General features: G+C 36.8%; 2 protein-coding genes across 4 annotated transcripts in view; both read right to left on the bottom strand.

The window, feature by feature from the left end:
* Positions 1-10,987: 10,987 nt before the first annotated feature.
* LOC149843320 (uncharacterized) overlaps positions 10,988-22,260 on the bottom strand; it is a 68,898-nt gene continuing 57,625 nt past the window's right edge. For 2 of the 3 annotated variants that reach the window (XM_089999719.1, XM_089999720.1), the window contains one exon: positions 10,988-11,617. The gene's annotated coding sequence lies outside the window, so the exon portion shown is untranslated. The remainder of the gene's footprint in view (positions 11,618-22,260) is intronic. The other variant, XM_089999721.1, reaches the window with a different exon arrangement.
* LOC149843321 (uncharacterized) lies at positions 11,493-18,078 on the bottom strand. The gene is made up of 4 exons (XM_090000884.1): positions 17,023-18,078; positions 16,798-16,916; positions 16,349-16,712; positions 11,493-11,617 (listed from the first exon to the last, which is right to left on the bottom strand). Exons 1-4 carry the CDS (start codon positions 18,041-18,043, stop codon positions 11,493-11,495), a joined length of 1,629 nt encoding a protein of 542 aa, XP_089857010.1. The 5' UTR covers positions 18,044-18,078.

The raw sequence follows: 22,260 nt of genomic DNA, 5'->3' as shown, positions 1-22,260 counted from the left end.
CATTTATTGTACTTACACTCATTTAAAGTAAAGAAGTACTTATGTACCACAAATCATTAATTAGGATAAAGACAAAACTACATGACAGCCTACAATCCAACGTTCAATGTACTATTATAAGAAATAGACTTTTTACATAAAATATATAATACCTAAAATATTACAAACGACTATTGTACCCCATATTTTACTTTTATGGAAAGAAGACTTTCTCGAATTTCTCTAAAGATGTTTTTTGAAATGACATGACATTTCACATCTCAAAAAAACTACGATTTTAAAAGGTAACGACTACTTTTTTTAAGCTATATAAACACACTCAAATAAACTATTCAGACAAAATGAATGAATATGTGAGCTTACAACGAGAAAAATTCCTATTCGATATCTGAAAGAGAGCCTAGAAAAAGAAAGAGAAAAAGTCAAGAATAGCTTTTTGACAAAGAGTATCTTCTGAGTGAAAAGAACAGAACATTCTGAGAATCCTTCATTCGTGCATTCATATCATTCTGAAGGTTCTATAGGAAGTATTGTAACTTTTTGTTATTCACTGTATTCCTTCTTTGTTGAAAGAAGTAGACCTCTGAGAAAGAGGGTGTTGCCCTTCTCTGTTGAGAGAAGAAGACCTCTGTGAAAGAGGGTGTTGTCCTTCTCTGTTGAGAGAAGAAGACCTCTGTGGAAGAGGGTGTGCCCCTTCTCTGTTGAGAGAATAAGACCTCTGAGGAAGAGGGTGTTGTACTATTTATCCGGTGACTCGGATGTTATAGTGGAAAGCTCAAGTGGTTTGCTTGGGGACTGGATGTAAGTCAGGGTTTTGACCGAACCAGTATAAATTCGGTGTTTATGTGTTGCGCCTTTATTGTATTATATTTTTAATTTATCAATCTATATACTATTTCACTATTCACCCCCCCCCCCTCTCTAGTGGAATTTCACCACCTACAATAACAAAACAACGCTTTAATGGCACTCACGATGACATACGTTCTTCAACAATAGCATGATGACATGGAAAGGTATTCACGATGCCTTAATGGCACTTGTTGGAATGTTTGTGTGTTATTGCTTTTTTCCATACTGCCTAACAAAAATGAAAAAAAAGAGAAGACTGTAAAAAGAGATGGCCGAGAAATACCCCTATGACACCCACCAATGATCGAACCAGTTGATCAATTTATAGTTATTTCCATGAGATAGGAACAAACTCTGGAATGTTTTGTAACACAAGGCAGGAACGAGAAGGCTGCAATGTGTTGTAACACAAGCTAAAAACCAAGGCAGAAACCTGGACTCGAGACGACGGCAAAAGGTGCTCCGATGGCAGCAGACAATGGTAAAAGGTGTGTCATCAAAGAAAGCTCATGTTACAGATGGTGAGTCATCAAAGGGTGATCCACTGGCAGCATAAGATTTTACTGCTTAGGGTAAAAATAAAACATTTGGACTTTTTGAAGAGTTAAGATCATCCTCCCTTTTCTGGATGGAGGACATTTTTATCCTTTTCTCGATCAGTCATTTTATGGTGAGAATGGCAGGAAAGGGTACTTAAGTCTTTGCAATCGCACCGAACTCTGATGCTAAGTGATGCTGACACACGCGGGGATACGAGCCCCACGTGCTTATATATGTGGTGCTCATTCGAACCCCCAAACACACACTATAGCAAAGAGTGCATCTTCGGGGGAGAACACGCAACACCCTCCCCTACGTGTAGGCTACACATGAAATGTTGTAAGGTGATTGGTTGTGTCAAATATCCATGGCAATTAGCGACTCTCTGGATCTGTGTTATAAATGACCGCCCACAAACTACTTTTAAATTGTCAAAAAACAAGAGCAATCCACAAACCTAACAACCCCCACCTACCAAAATATATAAATTCCCCCACCCACCACGCCAATTTCTCTCTCTCTCTCTCTCTCTCTCTCTCTCTCTCTCTCTCTCTCTCTCTCTCTCTCTCTCTCTCTCTCTCTCTCTCTCTCTCAAGCTTTCACCAGCCCCATTCAACTGACATATCCCCATTTCTCTCCCTAACTCTAATCACCATACATATATAAGAGTCACCACCTTTCTTTTGCTTCATTGTTAAGTGGAATTTAGATACACGATATTATGGTACTTTGTTCTTTGGAATGAAAGTATTTTTAATGGGATATGCTATTTGCTTTTAAATTCAGTATAATCATTGTTGAGTGGAATGTAACACGCTTGAAGTTTTGAATCCAAGTTTAAAGTTTTTCGCTAACAATTTTGATAAAAAAAGTTTTAAATTTTCATGTATTTTCAAGAATTAAAAATCTTGGCGTGTTACACTTACATGACCCTCTTCATGAGAAGTGTGGCTAAACACCACAAAAATGATAGTCGCATGATCGATTAGTTTCTCAAAAGTTTGGAGGAAGAGGCATTGGATTGGTTCATCACTCTGAACCTCCAAAATGTCAAGGAGTTCAAACAGATTATCAACCACTTCATAGAGTGATTTCAATTTAATGTAGTATCCCTTCCCACCAAGTCATTAACAAATGAAAGTACATAACTAATAGAATGAAGGAGTCAATCTCAAACTCTTATGCCCTGATCATAATTATAAACAACTTCTTCTAACTTTTGATGAGCCTAATCAGCATGGCTCAGATTGAAACATATGCCAAACTCATAAAAAAGTTACTACCTTTGAGGTAGGCATTAAAAAAGCAGTATATCCTAAAGCATGAGAAGAACGACAATATCTACAAGAAGTCATACTCGTCCAAAGATCAAGTCAATATTGTTCAAACCTTGGCACAAACCTCTCAGATGAATGGTAATTAAGGCCAAAAGGCAAGCAACCAGAGAACCGCCTCAAAGAAATCAAACTCAAATGAGAATGAGTATGGAGGAAACCCAAAATGGACCAAGGATCGGAGGTTCATAAAGTTTAAGCAAACTTGACTGCAAGTCCTAGATCTTCTGTTGCAAGATGGTTTGCTAAAGTTGACTGAGGTGCTAGACTCACCATAGATGAAGAATAAGGACCCATCCAAATATTGTTATCATAGGGCAGTGGGCCATCATACCGAAAAATGTATCATTCTCAAGCACATCATAAAAGATAATATCAAAAGTGGTGAATTGTTTGTCGATAAAGAACAACAAAATCTGGGCAACAATGAAATTGACATTTTAAAAAAGTCATTCTCAGATCATAAAACAAAAGAAAAGTCAAAGCTTGCAAACCTAAGAAGAATTGGCTTCCAGAAAAAAGTCATTAAGCAAGGACCACCTATCAACGTGATATGTATTCCCTAAGTCCTCACTTGTAACATTATTCCTCATCAACCGCTTGTGGCTCCTCAAATGTATTACCAAGAAGAAAGGAGGGTATAATGAAAATAGATTTCACAGAAAATTAAAGATATGTTACGGGAGACCCCTCAGATAAGTATAACTCGCCTAGACCTTTCAAACAATAATTACACCAAGGTTTCTCCCTCAATGTCCTATGATAGAGACACAATTATAAAAAATGATGGTCTTCCTATACTCTCTTAAAAAGAACTGACCAAAAAGTGATGTGAGTCAGGTTACACATTCAGGAAAGGTTTACTAACTGAAAGTCTTGAAAAAGTCTCACCCTTGATGACTTACCAAATCACCTCTTAACACAAGACCAACAAGAAAACCTTAGAGAAATCCAAAGAGGTAGAAAAAGGAAAATACATTACCAGTTGGCCAAGACTCCTGCTAACAACTCAATATTGGAACTAATTAGGAGTAGCAAAAAAATTGAGAAATGTCAAAGTTCCCCCCAACACCCAGCCGTAAGGATTGGTAATCTTAATCTCTCAAGTGATGACTCAGATGACATTTACTTTCTCAGATGATGATGTGCTGAAGCCCGTAGCACCCCACACTAAGGCACTATACATTATCGTACAAATAAAGGGCATGTTGGTCACCAATTATTTGGTGGACGGTGGTGGAGGAATGAACATATGTTCAATCATTACTACTAAAAGAGTGGATATTTTAAAAGAAGAGTTGGGAAAGCATGTGACCAAATCAGCGAATACGATGGCAACACTACAACCACCATAGGAACCGTAATATTGGATATGGCAATAAGTCTTATTGTTCAAAAGATGTTATTTCATGTGGTGGATGTGTCAGCCTCATACAACATGTTGTTAGGGAGGCCCTAGATCCATGACTTTAAGGTTATTTCTTTCATATTTCATTAATGCATTAAGATATTGTAACAAGATCAAAGTGTGACAGTGTATGGTGATTACCCTACCATTAGGATGATACAACCCATGTTTTCCAGACCCGAGGGGTAAACTAACATGCCAACTGTTTGGTCAAAGAAATAAATGGTCCCCTCATCGAGCTCAGCCGTGAGTGTGATATTATCCAGTTTGGGCCAAGTGTTAATTATAAACCTCTACAAGACCTAAGGTCTTCAGGCTCAAAGAAAGGATAAATGATTTCCACATCAGATGTCACCCCAAATAGTGATAGATTTTAAAAATATATTAATAGGTGAATACTTGCCTTGTACATGGGGTATGAGCCTTTTAAGGGACTAACAAAAAAACAACAGCATATAAGAGTATTTTTCATAGCAATACCTAAGGTAGGAACCTAGAGCCTTGGTTATAAGAGCCCTAGAGGGAAGGAAGACTAAGAAAAGCTTGCATAGGTCCTAAGAGATCATTTTAAAAAGAGGGCCACCATCATCAACTAAGTAGGAGGTTTGGTTATGTCAGATGACACATGATTTGCTCTCCCTTTGCATGAACTTGGCATTGACTCTTAAAAGTTTAGCAATAATATGAACTCTATTGTCTCTCCTCATGTAGAGAATTATCACGCTTAGAGCAAGACACTGACAAGTTAGGGCAAAATTGTGGCAGTATGGAGGAAAAGAGACATCCTGAATGGTTCATCATCTCACGGACCCCAGGTGATCCGTCAGAGCCTAAATTCTATATGAATATTCTTTTGAAAATAAAAAAATTTAAAAATTCTAAAATAAATTAAATTTTTTTAAAATAAAAATATTTCAAAAATCTAAAAAAAACAAGAAAATAAAAGAGATTTTTCTGTTCGAGGGTCAAAGCTATCATCTTCGTTGTAAGAGCATACTATTCATGTTTACATTACTAAATAAGTTTTTGTAGGCCTCATGTTTTTGTTTTCTCTAACATGTCTAATGATGCCTTTCTATCAAAATTATATGTAGACGAGTCAAAAAAGTCTAGACCTAAAGGTGAAATCGAGGGAGAGGACACCACAGAGTTACCTGAATTCAAGTCTCTCTTTGAAAGACAGAAAAACCCTTCTTCATTAGTTGAAAATGACAACCTTGAGATAAATTTTAAAACTTTTGAGAACCCCAAGATGATCAAGATAGAAAGTTGTTTGACAGAAGAATGAAAGAAATGATTTGTTAACGCTAGTCAAACCTTTACTTGTTTATGCATTCAATCATGGTCATGAAGAATTTTGACTATAGTCCAAATCCATGTTATTGGCATACTCATTCTAATGGATTCATATGGGTCATAAAATTCACTTAAGATGTTATCATCAAGTAAAATTGAATCTTCATGCAAGGCTAAATTGCTCAAGTAAAACTATGGGTTATATAGGATTTGACTATAGTCCAAATCCATTATATATGTGGATCTAAATATATTCAACATTTTCCTTCCTTTTGTCACATTTCGCTCAAAGAGTTGAAGGGAGATAGTGCATCTGTTCTCAAGGGACAACTTGATCCTCTTCCCCAAGAATCCCAGATGAGGTAACCCTAGGAGAGTCGCCGACTCCAACTATCATCCATGTACGATCCATACTAGATCTGACCAACTGCCCATCCTACCTCCTCTACGTTCTTGACAGCCCATCTTTGTCTCAGTAGAGTCTTTCAATGGCATGTTTCGGTCCTCCTCCCCATTACTTAGAAAAAGTAAGCCACTGGTTAGACCTATCACATAATTTTATACCAAAACTTAGACTTAAAACATATTTAAATCCATCATAAAGTCTGAACTAAATTGAATTCATGTATCAATAGGATTTAAGCATGGATCACCAATGAAACAAATCAAACAAAATATGTAGTGTCATAAAGCAGTCCTGGATCTCATACTATCAATATGGATCCATACTCTTTTGATCATAAATTTTGGGTTGAGACTATCTAAAGCACATAGGTAAGTAAAAATATTTATTAAGTCAATTTTTTTATTTTTTAATTAACATAGACAAACACATGAGATATAACTCATTTAATCAAGATTAATTATCATTGAATTGAACCAACTAATATAATCAAGATTAATTATCATTGATTTGAATCAACTAACATGTACCAACTTGTTCAAGCCAAGAAGATCTAATCCTCAATGATTGGATTATATCTAGTTCAACTTGACCAAACTGACTCAACCAGAACAAATTGCCTCCACTGGGTCTATTCAAATCTAATCTGATTTGACTAAATCTGATCCAACTCATACAATCTCGAGCAATCCATTAAGCCCCATCCAAATTGAGTGATAAGAACTAATCCAAGTAGACTTTCTCTGATTATGATCCAATCACAATAAGCATGACTAGGCCCCATTCAAACCAAATATTCATCAAATTCGAATAAATATCCTAAATCCAAACTGATTCAGTATATGTTGAATGACTCAAATAAGTACGATTAGATCTTATAAGTCCAACTACATTCCTATAGATCCAATTTAATGAAGTAGATCCAAACAATGTTACCTGATATGATCTAACCTTTGACTAACTAAACCAAAATTGAATCTGTCATATTCAAAATTGAATCATCAATTCTCTTAGTTGTGCACGAATGGATCTAAATATATCTAAGGCAATTCATAAGGTCTAATTAGTCCAGATCATTTTATCGATCTAAACTACATCACCATGACATAATTTGAAATAGTTTCACGTGATAGATCCAATTCAGTTATTAATACAATCCAATGGATTTGATTATGTCTAATTTTGGATCAATACATACAATCCAATCCAATCCAAAATGCATAATTTGATCTAAAATAACTGAATCAATCCAACCCCAATAAGGTGATTAAATTTTATTAGAAAATTATCCAAGTTATTCATTATGACAAACCCAATTACACATTCGTTGTATCCATAGTATATCTTATCAATCCATTCATCTCATTTTGGGTTAAGATACTTAAGCATATAAAAAAAAATTATTATGCCATTGCAAAATCTTATACCTTATTACTCATTTTCGTCATAATTCATTAAGATACCTGAATAAATGTTTTTAAAATAATATGGTCGCAATCATGTCAAGACCAATCTCATTTTCATAACATGATATAAAAAAAAAACTTTTAGCACATAATCTTGCATAAGAATCCATCAATTAAACCTATTAAAATATTGAACTGACCTATGTTGTATCATATACAACATAATATAGATTTAATTATAATAGATCTCACTAATTGTTTCGAATTTGGTTAATCACATATATGAACCCAAATCTGACCAAATTTATACTCGAAACCAATTATATTCTAGTTCAATATTGATAGCCTTACTAAAGCTATGATTATTTTGTTTATCTTTTACTTGAACATAGAAAAATATTATGATTAATTAAAATATTTTGTCAATTAGCATTTTTTAATAATATTTCTCACAAAAATAAATAATTTAGACTTTTGTGTGTGTGTTCTAGTTTACCAACAATCTCTAAATATATCAAAGTATGCAGAAAGTATCAAATTTCATGCAATTTCGATAAAAATAAAGCTTTGTGAGGCTTTCAATAAAACAAAACCCCTTTTTTATAATTTTAGAAAAGTCAAACAGCTTGTTTTGTAACAATAGAAAAGAATAACTGCTTTTTAGCAATATTAGAAAAGCCAAATGTCTGTTTTGAGCAAAATAATAAATCAGAACCCTTGTCATAACAATTCTTTTCCAGTTAAATATAAAAGTTTAGATACTTTTCTAGAATTTCAGAAAAGTTATAGAGTCTGTTTCTAGAAAATCGTGAGGCAAAAAACCCTGTCTCAAAATTTTTCAGCAAACAAGTCTATTTCTAAAAAATTCTAACATTGTTATGGATTTAAAATGAAATGTTTCCACTTGTACTAATAAAATAATAAATAAAAGTTTTTAAAGGAAACGAAGGCCCTTCTTCATCCTTAAAGCGAAATCTAAAAACCCTTATTTGCACGGCCTTCTCTCTTTCGTCGATGAGTGTTCGGCAGAGCACCACGTTCGGTAGCGTTGCTCAGCCTCCAGTGGTGGGGATCAACGCTCTCCGGCAATGAAAAAGGGGATGACAAACCCCCTACATTTTGTAAGGATTGAGAAAAAACATGAGAAAGGGGGTTTTCTCGGTGAGAGAAGGATCTCCGGTAGCTTAGGCCGGATGGCGGTCTCTATCGAGGGATTTGACCACCCCTGACACGCCGAATTTTTGTGTTGGACCTGTTACCTGTTTTTCGATATCGTTCCTCTCAGAGGGTTTTCCTTCTTTCTCTCTTGGGGGCAGTCAAACACCTCACCTAAATCAGTGATGTTCATGTCCCCATATGCTACTCTATGGAGGTTTTGCCTGTCAAACGACCTTCGGCGTTTGACTGTTTTTGGCAAACCCTTCGAAGAAAAAAAAAAACTTCATATTTAGTCACATCCTTCTAATTTTTGTCACCGAAAAAACTCCAACAAGCCCTTATTAGTATCCTATGCAGTTTTGTTTCCACAAACACGAAATTATTCATTGTTTGTTAAACAAAATGATCTAGTTTTAACCGACCTTTTTCGTTAAAAAAAAACCCTTTTGGAGGCTGATTTTCACTGCAAACTCGCACACACTGGGCATTGATAGGAGCACTGATAAGGGGAATTGCCTTGCTCTGATACCACGTGAACCCCAGTCTAATCGCCAAGGACATACAATCTTTTTCCAGCCTATTGCCTTTTACTGTTAGAAGAGTTTTATAAATTTTCTATTTTTGTTATTTCAATCAGTTAAACAATTCTAACACTTAAAAGGTTTAATTAAAGTTAAACAAAAACCCATATGTTTTTAAGAGGAGAGAGAAAATGTTGGAAGAATGTTGATCACGGAGACCCCCCAGGGGGTCAGGTACATGGCTAGTGGACGTGGTGATAAGCCAGAGCACACCTCCCACTTATGTTTCAAACAGAGGTATGCACGCCCCTCCCATAAGGTGAAGCTGTAAGCTCCTTGGGGGTTCAGGCACAGGCAGGGGGAGGGGTTGTTGCCCTAAAAGTTTAAAGTGTTGAGGTAGGTCACCAGAGGAAAATAGTGGCTACCCTCTACAGGATCTAGCTGAATCTCATAGGTGCGTGCTTTATTTGGTCAATTTGACCCCACGAATACATTCGGCTTGGTCCATTTACTAGGAAATACTTTAGGTTGGGTAGTTTCAACATAAAAATATAATCTTTTTAATGTTGAAATTTCGAGGCATTATAGACCATTGAATTTCGTAGCCCTGGGTCTACTTATACAATACGACCAGATGATTTAAAACGTGTTTTTGACTTCATAGGCTTGATCTACACACACACAAAAAAAAGTGAAATTCTACTAGAGGGTACAGTACACTCGAGGGTAACCAATATTTTGCCAAGCCACCGTAAGCATGAAAGATACATACAACGTTGCTAGATCACCTGACCAAGACGACATGACATACTAAGATAAAAAGCACCAACCAAGTTGGTTAACTGAGGTAGGCCAAGAAGGATTGTGGGTGGTTCAATCAGGCACATGGGTGAAGTTCATCTCACTGCAGCTACCGAGACAGAACAAGGATTCACCTTATTTCACACAGGCCTATTACCAACTCAAAGCATGGTGGACCCTACTTGGGTCAAGATCCACATAGAGGCTCCTTTCAAAGGGAGCATCTTGGGAATTTTATAGCAGAACCTACGGAGGTGGTCCTTTACATGCGAGGCTTGTGATTGCAATTTACAAGCGCAACTCTGTGAATTGCAATCACATACATATTTTCATCTTCTACATATTTCAAAAGGCAAGCGAGCTGCCCCAGATGAAGCTACCTGTGCGGCCCTGCAGTTAGATTAGATCTAGTGGGTGTAGATATGTTTCATACCAAGCATGGGATGCATGTCTCCCCTGCTCATGGTGGGGCAAAGAAACAAGGTCTGACAAGTTCACTGAATGGGTAAAAGTTGTCAATTCCATAAAGTACTAGACTTAATTATTTTTAAACCATAGATGTTATATTTGACTCAGTAGTACAGCACAGAAGATCTAGAGGCATAATGCAAAGAGTTTAAATATCATGAGCAATGGTTTTCGGCCTACTTAGTCTCAAGAGCTGATCTTGTGAAACTACATGCAACCAAAAAACAGTGTTTCCAAAGGTCACGGAGCAAATGACCTTCTGCAATGTGGTGACCAGAAAGATGAATTGATGCAGAACAGTGTTTTGCCATGTCCAACCTTAGCAGCAAATCTAGCTGTGGCCGGCTGCTATGAAGAAACTGATGGATAGCAATGCATAACATTCTAGACATGGCATAAAAACACAAGCATGACCCATTCTGCTCAATTTTAAATGTGAATTCAGATTTACTATCAGACGTTGCTCATAAAATATGCATTTCCCGGATAGGAGTGGTAACCTTTACCTCCCGCCCCGACAAGGTATGGTTACCGCCCAGTGGCAGTCCGCCTTTGTGGTCTACCTATTCAGGTCTTACATGATTCACGTCCAAATACAAAATGGTATTTAACCAACTACATGAATTGTGAAGCCAAGCAACTTGTGTCAACATTTTCTTGGAGAGGAGCCATATCCTACCCCTACTGCTGCAAAGAGGGGAATGCATGTGTGTGTGTGTGTGTGTGTGTGTGTGTGTGTGTGAGAGAGAGAGAGAGAGACTTCTGAAACTGAAAAAGAAAAGTAAAAAGACATACAAATATGATTTCAATGAGAAGTCTAATTGTTAGCGATCTATTAGAAGTAAAAAGTTGTCTCGCCAGCCCTACATCCTGAGCTTTTCTGTAGTTCACCTTAATACATGTCATGCTGCTACACCATAAGACCCAATACAAAGTAGAAACCAGAAACCCAGCATCTAGCATAAGGAATCCTAACAGCAATAAATGAACAATTAAAGGAACAGCATAAACTCCTAAAGCTAAAAAGATTATAAAAAAAGACAAAAGTAAACATCTTCCATCAGTCCCGCCACCTAATATCCCAACCAATATCATCATCCCCTTAGCTACATCATTTGTAGAATGGGTAAAAGGTTAAAAAGACTTTGGTAATGTACATACAAACACTACCATCAAAACTGGTAAGACGAGTTAAAAAGTGTCCACTTACATGAGTAAAATGTACAGATACCCACTAGGGAAAATGGACAGAAGTCTCTTTTGTGAGTGAGGGGAGGTGAAAAGGAAGGTCTGGTAATGGGAAGCTCAGGCGTTAGAGTTGCTTCCACCACCAGCCCCTCCCTGGGGAGGGAATGCCAGAGGTGGAAAATCCTCTTCTTTCAGTGAGTAATTCCTCTGGGCTGTCAATCTGACAAAATAATCAAATCCCCCTGTTAAGATGATACACTAAAATCATCACAAGTGATCCGGACAAAGATGGTGCAAATGTTGACATTAAAATTCCATGCCATGATTATACATTAAAAAAAGTATCACAAGCAATGTAAAGAAAATGGTGCAAACATAAATATATTAAATTTTCAGCAGTATTATACGACTAATAAAAACTGACGGCATCTTATAAAAACTTGTGGTCTGGTGCCTGGTCTCAAGTTGCTCAACATCAGAGAATTTAGCACTAGCATGTTACTGATGCAATCATGTTTTATGGAAAAAACACTTGTTAGTTCTTATAAATTTGTAATTAAGCAACTTCACCAGGCAAAGTGTCTAAAAACTAAGAAATCATAGCTTTCAAGTAGATGAAAACCTTTTTCTTCAAAAAATACCACAAACTATACAAATAAAGCTGTACAACATCAACATTAACAAGAGAACAGCAATTAAGCCAATCATCAACCATTAAAACATCAGCAGTTCCTCAGGTCTTGAGACTACAAAGATGTCCCAATTTTTCTTCCGAAAAAACACCACTGAAAAAACCAGGTGAAAATATACACCACCTACAACAACAAAACAATACAATGCCAAGCATCAAGCTAGTAGATCAAATTCAAGTCAACACTTATATCATCGATCAAATAAAAAATGTTGAACTAACGTATAAGTTGAGGATGTTTTATCACACATCTCTTTGAATCATATATGCTCAGGAATATCCCAATCTTGTATTTTTTTTTTCATAAAAGAGCTGGGGGATAAAGGCCTCATCCTTTTCACATGGAGAATTCTTAGTCAGTCCAGTTTGGAGGTCGACACATACAGATAAGCAGGGTTTACAACCCGTGATTGAACATCTATCATAAAACTGATTCAACCTCCTAAAACTGTTGAGGAATTCTGTGACGACCTTCCAATAGGTTCCTTATCCGAGATCAGAGTTACCTCAAGCTTCTTAGATAGGTGAGAAGCCCGCTTCCCGGAAACTCGCTTCGGAAGCGCGATACTCCTCGCTTTCAAAACTTAATGGGAATCTTGATTCTCCCACACTTCTCTTATGCTTTTCACATGCTTCACATATTCTTATATGTTTTCTCACTCTACTTTTCATGTTTTTTATGTGTTTCCTCTCACATGTCTCACTCACTTCCACGTGCAAGCATCATTTTAATATTTTGTTAAAAAATTAATTCTTACATTAAAAAATCATGAAATTTAAGAATAATCACTTTTATTTTAGTTTTTATTTGCATTCCATTTTTATTATCATTCAATTCTTACATTGTTTTTTTTTATTCCTCGCTTCCCGCTTCCTATACATTTTTAAATGTATGGCTTCTCGCTTCCGCTTCCCGTATCGTTTCTCGCTTCCGCTTCCTAGTCTAGCAACCTTGGCCGATATGTCCAACATCTATTGTTACTAAAAAGTGATATTGAACTGGCATCAGGCTCAATATATTAGAAAACTCTTTCCAGCAGTTCAAATTCCGGCTTGACAAGCTCAGAGACACAAAATTGGGCACCAGCTACCGGGCATTCACCAGACCCAGTTATCACAGCAAAGGATGATTTGAATCCATGAACACCACATACTGAGGCTAGTTGAATATTAACAAATTTAACAATTTGTGGGGGGGTAGGGATGGGGAAGAATGTTGTACCTTGTCCATGCAGACAAGGATAACATGTCCATCTTGTAATGAAGTGGATCGAATCTGATGAATATGCAACACACACCTCAATCAAGTGGGAACACTTGATTGAATGATCACACTACCCACACAAGGGTCAAATGAGAAAGTATATTGCATACGAAACTCTCTTGAAAAAGAGATGAAATAATACAAAAGCCATGAGGCCTATTTATAATACAAGAGGCTAAAGGGACAGCCAATATGGCTGTTGGGCTGCTCCCAACGGTCATATTTATGACTGTTGGGAGCAGCTCCAACAGCTATATTGGAGTTGACCCAACAGTCAAAAACAAAAAATTATAAAAAACAAAAAATAAAAAGGTGAAAAAGGGTTGTCAGCCCCTAATGGGCTGACACCTATTACAGTGAAAAGACTGAAATAGCATTGTTGGGTATTTCAGTTACAATATATGTATATTTATATATTTTAACACCCCCCTCAAACTCATGGTGGAACAATCGAGAGTTTGCCAAGTAAGAAGTAAAAATCTTGGAGATGGAAGTGTTTTGGTGAAGTCTGCTAATTGATATTCAGACGGAACATAGGGTAATGTGACGGTCTTTCTCAGAAATTTTTCACGAACGTAGTGGCAATCCATCTCAATGTTTTTCGTCCACTCATAAAATGTATGATTACTTGCAATGTATACAGTGCTCTTGTTGTCACAACATAATCTTGAAGGTTCTGCAATATGAACCCTCAAGTCTTCGAGAAGTTGTCTTAGCCACAGTAACTCAGATGTAGTCGTCATGGCATGATACTCAGCTTCAGTGGAGGAGAGTGACACCTTATGCTGCTTTTTGCATCGCCATGAAATTAGGGAGTCACCTACAAATACACATAAACCAGTGGTTGAGCGTTTATCATTGGCATCCCCTCTCCAATCAGAATCAGAATATGCAATGACTTTTAGTGAGGAGGAAGAGGATAAAAACAAGCCAAGATTAATAGATTTTTTAATATATCTAACAATTCTCATTACAGCGCTCATATGCACTGTAGTGGAAGCATGCTGAAATTGACTAGTAGAATGAATAACATGAGATATATCAAGACAAGTAATAGAAAGATAAGACAAAGCCCCAACCATTTGTCTGTAGGGTGTTGGATCTTGCAAGGGATTTCCATCATCTTTCTTCATTTTGGCATTTATGACTTTCGGAGTATCGACCAATTTTTCATCTGAGAGTCCTGATCTTTCAATGATCTCCGTTGCGTATTTAGTCTGTGACAAAAAATAACCACGATGTGAGTAAGCAACTTCTATTCCAAGAAAGTATCGTAAAAAACCAATATTTGTCATATCAAAGTTGGCTTTAAGCACATCTTTGATATGGTTAACTTTCTACTTATCATCTCCTGTGATTATCATATCATCTACGTAAAGAAGTAGGATCAGCATTCCTACATTAAAAGACTTAACAAACAATGCAGTGTCAGTAAAGCAAGAGTTAAAATGAAGTTATGTCATCACATTACTAAACCTATCATATCAAGCTTTGGGGGCTTGTTTCAAGCCATATAAGGCCTTACGTAACCGAAGAGTTTTTTCATGTGTTAAAACCAAGCCTGGTGGAAGATCTTGTTAAAATATATGTAATATATATATTTATATATATATATATATATATATAAATATATTTATCATACACTACCCGATAAGGGGTAGTTCTGTAAACTCGTCCAATAGGGGCATTTTAGTCTTTTTCTTTTTCTTCTATTTTTCCTTTTTCTTTTTTTCTTTTCCTTATTTCTTTTTTCTGTTTTTTTATTGTACTTTTTGTGCATTTAATGCACAGCCATTGGGGCCCCAACAAAGAGTCGTTGGGAGCCCAACGACTCCTTGTTGGGACTCCCAATGATCCCTCTCTCTTGCTTTTCTCTAACTCTCCCTCACTCCTCTCTTGCCTATAAATAAGTGGGGTCTCCCCCTTTGTAAGGAGTGGCTTCTTCAAGCCCTTTAGTGCATTTATAAGATTTTATGCTTTCTAGCCATTCTTGGCTTTTGTGTATGTCCTTTTTTGGACTTGTTCTTTGATTTCTATGTGTGAATGTCCATTGTAGGACATACTTTTCTTTTCCGCATATTTCATTACATGGTATCAGAGCCTTGGTTGAGCTCTTGATTCATATAGCTAGTTGTCTTGTTTTATCTCTCTCTTTGTTTGTCCTTGATTCTTGATTACATAATGGAAGGAGAACAAAAGATTGATCTCTCCTTCAAGCTTAATGGTACTAACTACATGATGTGGGCCGCCGCCATGGAGAACAACCTCAAAGGTAAAAAGCTTTGGGGATATGTTATGGGCAGTGTTGTTAAAAGCGTTGAGGCGTAGCGAGGCGCTCCACCAAAATCTGAGGCGAGGCGTAAGCCTCGAGGCGCAAAGCGTAAGCCTCAAAAAAAAAATTTAACTTAAAAAAAACTATAAAAATGATCTAAAATTATAAATAAATAAGAAATGCTTTATTGATGAAGCGCCAACCAACACGAAATAAAAAATCTCAAATAAATACGAAAAAAATATGAGATTAACATGTAAAAGTAGCATTAATGCAACAACTTGATCTATATAAGTATCTAATTGCATAAATATGAGCATTCATTCAATAAAAAACTAACATTAACAACAAAATGCATATTAGCACTAACAACATCATGTCATAATTAAAAAATGCATGTTAACATTAACAACCAAATGTTAATGTATTTGTCCAGAATTCTTCAAAATGAGAGTGTTAACATTCACAATTACAACTGAAAGTCCCAAAAAACATATAAATGGCCAATAGCTCTATGATATGAATTAGGGCCTAGGCTCTTGTTGTGTCTCGTCATCATCAATATTTAAGTCTTCAATATCATCATCTGAAGAATCCATATAAATAGGTTCTTCTTCATCTTCATTCTTTGACTCTTCATCATCTACACTTTCTTCATCCACGTCCTCAATTACTTCTTTTGCTTTTTTTTTCCTTCAATAAAAAAACATGTATTAAATATTTAGGTTATGTAATTAAAAAAATACATTTATATTCATAGCTAGGTAAAAGGAATATAACTTTACCTCGATCTCTTGAAGACATGTTTTGCCTAGAACCACTTTGTGAAACATGAGGTGAAGTGACTTTTTCAATAGGAACATGCTCAATGGCATTTATGTCGAAGTTCGGATCCAACCATGAATCCTCCAACCAATTGGGATCACTTGGCAACACTGGATCTTCCTTCTCCACAATCCACTCATCGTCTGAGTCTATATGATCTAGACATATAGGGTCTTTGGTAGCCCTCCTCTTCATATTTCTCTCTCTTAATTTCATATTGTACATTACAAAAACCAATGCATTCATCTTCTCTTGTTCAAGTCTATTCCTTCGTTTTGTATGCACCTATAATTTCAAATCATTGATAATCAAATATAAGATAATTAAAATATAAAAATGTATTTCAAAAATAAAATACAAAGTCACAAACCAATGAGAAAGTACTCCAATTCCTCTCACAGCCCGATGCACTGCATGTCAAACTTAAAATTCGAATTGCAAAATTCATCAACTCAGGATTTTCGTGCCCAAATGAACTCCACCAATCAGCTGCATTCAAATAAAATAATAAAAAATTGATAAAAACATTAAGAATGTCATAATTAACAAAAACATAAAAAAATATTGACAAATAACAACATAATTGCAAACTTACCAGGACTTTTTAATTTTCTTGTTGTAACAGCTGCCTCTCTGCCAAACAAGCTATTTGCCTTTTTAAATGCATCGATTTGTGTTGTAATTTTCAACCGAATATTTGCATCAGAAACTAATTTTTCAACACAATCATAAAAGTCACCCATAACTTCTCCATCAGGGTTGAAGTTGTCAGCATAATGAAAATGTGGATTTAAATAATAGGCAGCTGCATGCAAAGGCTTATGAAGTTGCAAGTCCCATCGTCTATCAATGATATCCCAAATAGGTTTATATTTTCTTTGGACATTGTCAAGGTTTGAAGCAATTTCCTCCTTCGCTCTATCCATTGCCTCATACAAAAATCCCATAGCAGGTTCGTCTGCATCAACGAGTCGCAACACTTTGACGAGAGGTAGTGTAGCTTTAATTGCATATGATATGGCAGCCCAAAACTTATGATTATTAAGAACAATACAAGAAATGTTCTTAGCATCAGATTTCTTATAGTAATTAGATGTTCTAAAATTTGAAGATAAGAACATCGACTTTAACTCTTTCTTATAACATCCAATACTATGAAGTGTAAGATATGTTGTGGCAAAACGAGTGACGGCTGGACGCAGAAGTTCTTTCTTCTTTGTGAATTTTCTCATTAAATTTAATACCCATGCATGACTATAAATGTATCTTGTAATTTTTTTTGCCTTTTCCACTGTATCTTTAAAAATTGATATCTTTCCAATATCTTCTAACATAAGATCCAAGCAGTGGGCTGCACATGGTGTCCAAAAACATGTTTTTCCTGATGTTAACATATTTCCAGCTGCCACATAATTTGGTGCATTATCTGTAATGAATTGCACCACATTACTTTCACCAACTTCTTTAACAACTTCTTCAAACAACTGACACAAATTTGCACCAGTTTTTTCCATGTCGCTGATGTCAACGGACTTCAAAAATACTGTCCCAGATGAGCTGTTCACAAGAAAATTAATTAAGTTTCTTCCTTTCCCATCTGTCCAACCATCTGCCATAATACTGCAACCAACCTTTGGTCACTCTTTTTTGAACTCTTTCAAAATTTCATGAGTACAATCTACCTCGTCCTTCAAAATCCACGTTCTGATCTCATGATAAGAAGGTGGTTTGAACCCTCGTCCATAATTTGCAATAGCTTCTACCATTGCACCAAAATATGGACTGTTGCAAAGATTAAATGATAAGGCATTTGCATAAAAAAATCTACCAATGGCACGACATGCATTTTTTCTTTCATCCCTTTTGAAAGCAGTGTTTATTGTGGTTTGCCGTGCTTCTTTGTTCACAAAAAGGTCCATAGGACCAGCTGCACTTGTTTTTGCATCACTACCTGATCCACTAGCTTCTTTATTCACATTATCGCCGGTTGATGATCCAAAATAAATACTTCTCCCGATATCCAACTTGGTTTGCTCTAACTATTCTTTCTTTAGCCTCTGATCCTTTAGATGATTCTGAAAAAATCTTTTCACGTCAGGTGGAACCGCTTCGCACATGCTTACACCATGCTTTGTGCCAGCTAAGTGATGTTTTAGCCTATAGATGTCTCATGTAGTCTGTTTATGACAGTAATTGCAAATTACATGTCCTACAAGTTTGGGATCTTTAGTAGGATTTGGAACTTTAACTCCATGATCCCATCCTACATCTTTTGCCATTTTTCAACTGCAAAAATACATAACACAAAATATATATTAACATCATGCATTTTGCTGACCACATTACATGAAAACAAATGCAAAATAGACAATCTTGGTGTATAAGCTATATACGAATCCTAGAAAAAAACATAATTGACGAGAAAAAAATAATAAATATAATTAGCTCAGTTTTTTAATTGGGTCTCAAAGTTCATTCAATAATGCACACTTATAGCCACACACACACATAGTAGAGATAGAGTGGAGGTGGTTTGGATCCCAGATTTCTTCTCAAAAACAAAAAGAAAACACCAACCAACTCCAGAGATCAACCCCAAGAAATTGTGAAAATGCCGGGAAAAAAAAACATATATTGAATATGCTAAACAGAGGTCACCATTATGTTTGAATATTTCAATTGTGTGTTCTATCTCAGTTTACACAGTAGTGAAAAGAAACCTACAACCCCACAATCTGTTTTAGTTTGCTTGATTATCCTATTGTAAAAGCACTCAAAACTGAGACTGTTTTCATACTCAAAGATGTGAGCCAATAAAAATCACAAATTAATTCAATTAAAATGGGTTATAGTGTAAAATATCCTATGGATCAACATCTAGATAGACCTAATAGCATCTTGAGAGATCCTTAAATAGTCAGTTTGAAGAAAAAGTTGCTTTTTATTGTTTCATTCAACAAATTTATTTCCAAAATGTAGGTCGGGTGGGCTCCTATACATCAGAAACTGATTGAAATAACCATACAACTGCTCCTTTATGTCCAACTTTTATCTTCAAGAGAAGTTGCGATGAAGTGACCACCAACATGACAAGGGATACAAGTTCCATAAGAGCCTTTTCAGTTCCTTTCTTTTCAAAGCAGATTGATATTCGCCACCATGAAAAGCAAATGATGCTTTCCAAAAGAATAATAAAATATGCAAATTTAGCAGCAAGGAATTAATTTCTGGACTCTATTCTGCACAAGATGTCCAGGCTCTCTCTCTCTCTCTCTCATATGCCTCAAGTAAGCAAGCATTATTGACGAAAAACCAAATCAATGCATGCTTAAACAAATCAAGACTTCGCATATTTGATTGCACACCAAGAAATCATCATCGCTACAGTTATATGGACAAAAAAGGAAAACAAGGGACCGCAGTCATATGGACAAAAAATGGCTACAATTATTAATAAAAATCTATTTCATATGGACAAATCAAACTATTTGCTGCAGTCAGGGTTGGGCTAGGACTGGGCTGAGCTACAAAAATGGATAAAAATCTATTTCATATGGAATCAGGGTTGGGGTAAGACTGGGCTTTAAAAAAAAAAAAATTAACTGTTTCGGGAGGCAGGACTGGGCTACAGCCCAGTCCTGCCCCCCCCCCCCCTAGCTACGCCCCTGGTTAGTAAAAAAAAATGAAAAAGCCATACCTGAAGGAAAACGATGATCGGCGACGGGTGGTGGCCGGCGGCGAGTGGTGGCCGGCGACAGCAGTGGCGGCGGCGAGTGGTCGCACGGCGAGTGGTCGCACTGCGAGTGATCCCTTCTCAGCAGAGGCGGTGATCGGCGAGTGGTGGCCGGCGGCGAGCAGTGGCCGGCGGCGAGCAATGGCGGTGGACGAAAGGGGACGGAGTGGAGAGAGAAGGGGCGAGGGCTTTCCCTCACCCCGAAGCGCCTGTGTCTTTTTTAAAGACACAGGTTCTCGATCTTTCGAGAATACGGGCCCGGATCCGGGTCGAACTCGGGTCCGGGCCATCCGATGTTTAATGCGCGCCTCGCCTAAAGGCGTACGCCTCAAGGCGCATGAGGCGTACGCCTTGAGGCTGTTGCGCTTTTTACGTGCGCCTCAAGGCGAAAAGGGCCTCGCCTCGAGGCGAGGCGCGCTTTTTGTGCCTTGAGGCGCGCTTTTAACAACACTGGTTATGGGCATCATTAGGGAACCTCAACTTCAACTTACAAAAATTGATGGTGATCAAGAAAAAGCTCTAGAAGGAAATGCTCGCATGAAGGCTATTGAAGATCACAAAAATTCTTGCATGGTTCATGAACAACGTGGAGCTAAAGATTTGCGCCAACATTGCTAAATTCCGCCTAGCAAATGAAGCATGGTTCTTTATGAAAGGTATGTATACCCAAAAAGACCTTGCTCGTCAATTTTTTATCCAAGAAAAAAATTTGTACCATTAAGCAAGGTGAAATGAGTGTAAGAGATTACTATAGCACTCTTTGACCTTTATGGGATGAGCTATCCCTTCTTGAATCCAAATGGGTATCTAGTGAAGATGTGGAGATGCGAAGAGAACAAATGGAAAAAGAACACTTTTTCCAATTTTTACATGGGCTTAGGCCCGAATATGAACAAGTTAGGTCCTCCCTTCTTCATGGGTCAAAACCGCTTCCATTGGAAGATGCCATAGCCGAAATATGCCAAGAAGAAACACGTCTTGGCATGATTAAAGGAGATGAAGTTCTTGCCGTATCTAAACCCGGCAATCATATGAAAGCATATAAGCCTCCACACTTTGGGAGGCAAAACAACTATAATGGCAATTATAGGAAAGCCATTTGCCATCATTGTCAAGAACCGGGTCATATAAGACCTAATTGTCCAAAGATAAATGAACCTCCAAAAGGGAAAGTTGCTATTATTGAAGAAATCCCACAAAAGAAGGAGGAGCCAATGAAAGGGAAAGAGTCCTTTTCTCTTGCTCAACTATCCGAAGCACTTCAAATTCTACTCAAATTGCCATCAACTTCGGGAGCCGCCATTGCCTCTTCTTCTCCTCCAGGTACGCCCTCTTGGATTCTTGATTCTGGAGCATCTTTTCATATGACCCCTATTGAAAATGGACTATCCAATGTATGTAGCAACTCCAAAAATTCTTTTGTTTCAACCACCGATGGTAACTCTTTACAAGTTAAAAGTTTTGGAACCTTAGACTTTTCAAAAGATTTTTTTTTGCCAAATGTAAAAGTAGTACCTCAACTTAATTTAAATCTTTTATCCGTCTCAAATATGTGATCATGGATGTGAAATCTCCTTCTCAACCAAGGGTTGCTCTATACAGGATCTCCGGTCTGGGAAGCGGATTGGGCAAGGCCATAGGAGGGGAGATCTCTACTACATGAACCATTTGAAACTTCCCATCAACTCATTTTATAATCATGTCCAAGATAAAAATATAGAAACTTGGCATCAAAGACTTGGACATCCAAGCTTCTCAAAAATGTACTCCTTTCCTTTTGGAAAGAAATTTTGTAATGAGAAACATTTTGTTTGCAAGAGTTGTATTTTTGGAAAAATGAAATCCACCCATTTTCCAAAGAGAACATTTGTATCCAAAAGACCCTTTGAATTAGTTCATTCGGATGTTTGGGGTCCTTCTCCGGTCATATCAAAAGGAGGATATTCTTACTATGTTACGTTCATTGATGATTTCACTCGATATGTGTGGATCTATTTTCTCAACCTAAAATCCGAAGTTTTTAATTTCTTTAAGAAATTTCATATGATTGTCAAAAATCAATTTTCAACTAATATTTCTATTCTTCGATCCGATTCCGGT

This window comes from Nuphar pumila, chromosome 3 (genome assembly GCF_984573655.1).
Source record: "Nuphar pumila chromosome 3, dmNupPumi1.hap1.1, whole genome shotgun sequence".
NCBI lineage: Eukaryota > Viridiplantae > Streptophyta > Magnoliopsida > Nymphaeales > Nymphaeaceae > Nuphar > Nuphar pumila.
Note: the sequence above shows the minus strand (reverse complement) of the source record. Positions and strands in the feature narration are given on the sequence as shown.

Excerpts from the sequence above, each read along its gene's own strand:
- LOC149843321 (XM_090000884.1), bottom strand. The coding sequence starts at position 18,043 with ATGGCAGATGGTTGGACAGATGGGAAAGGAAGAAACTTAATTAATTTT. Across the intron at positions 16,713-16,797 it reads ATTGGAGTACTTTCTCATTG|GTGCATACAAAACGAAGGAA; the intron begins GTTTGTGACTTT and ends TTGAAATTATAG. Across the intron at positions 11,618-16,348 it reads ACCTAGCTATGAATATAAAT|GGGGATTTGATTATTTTGTC; the intron begins GTATTTTTTTAA and ends TCATCTTAACAG.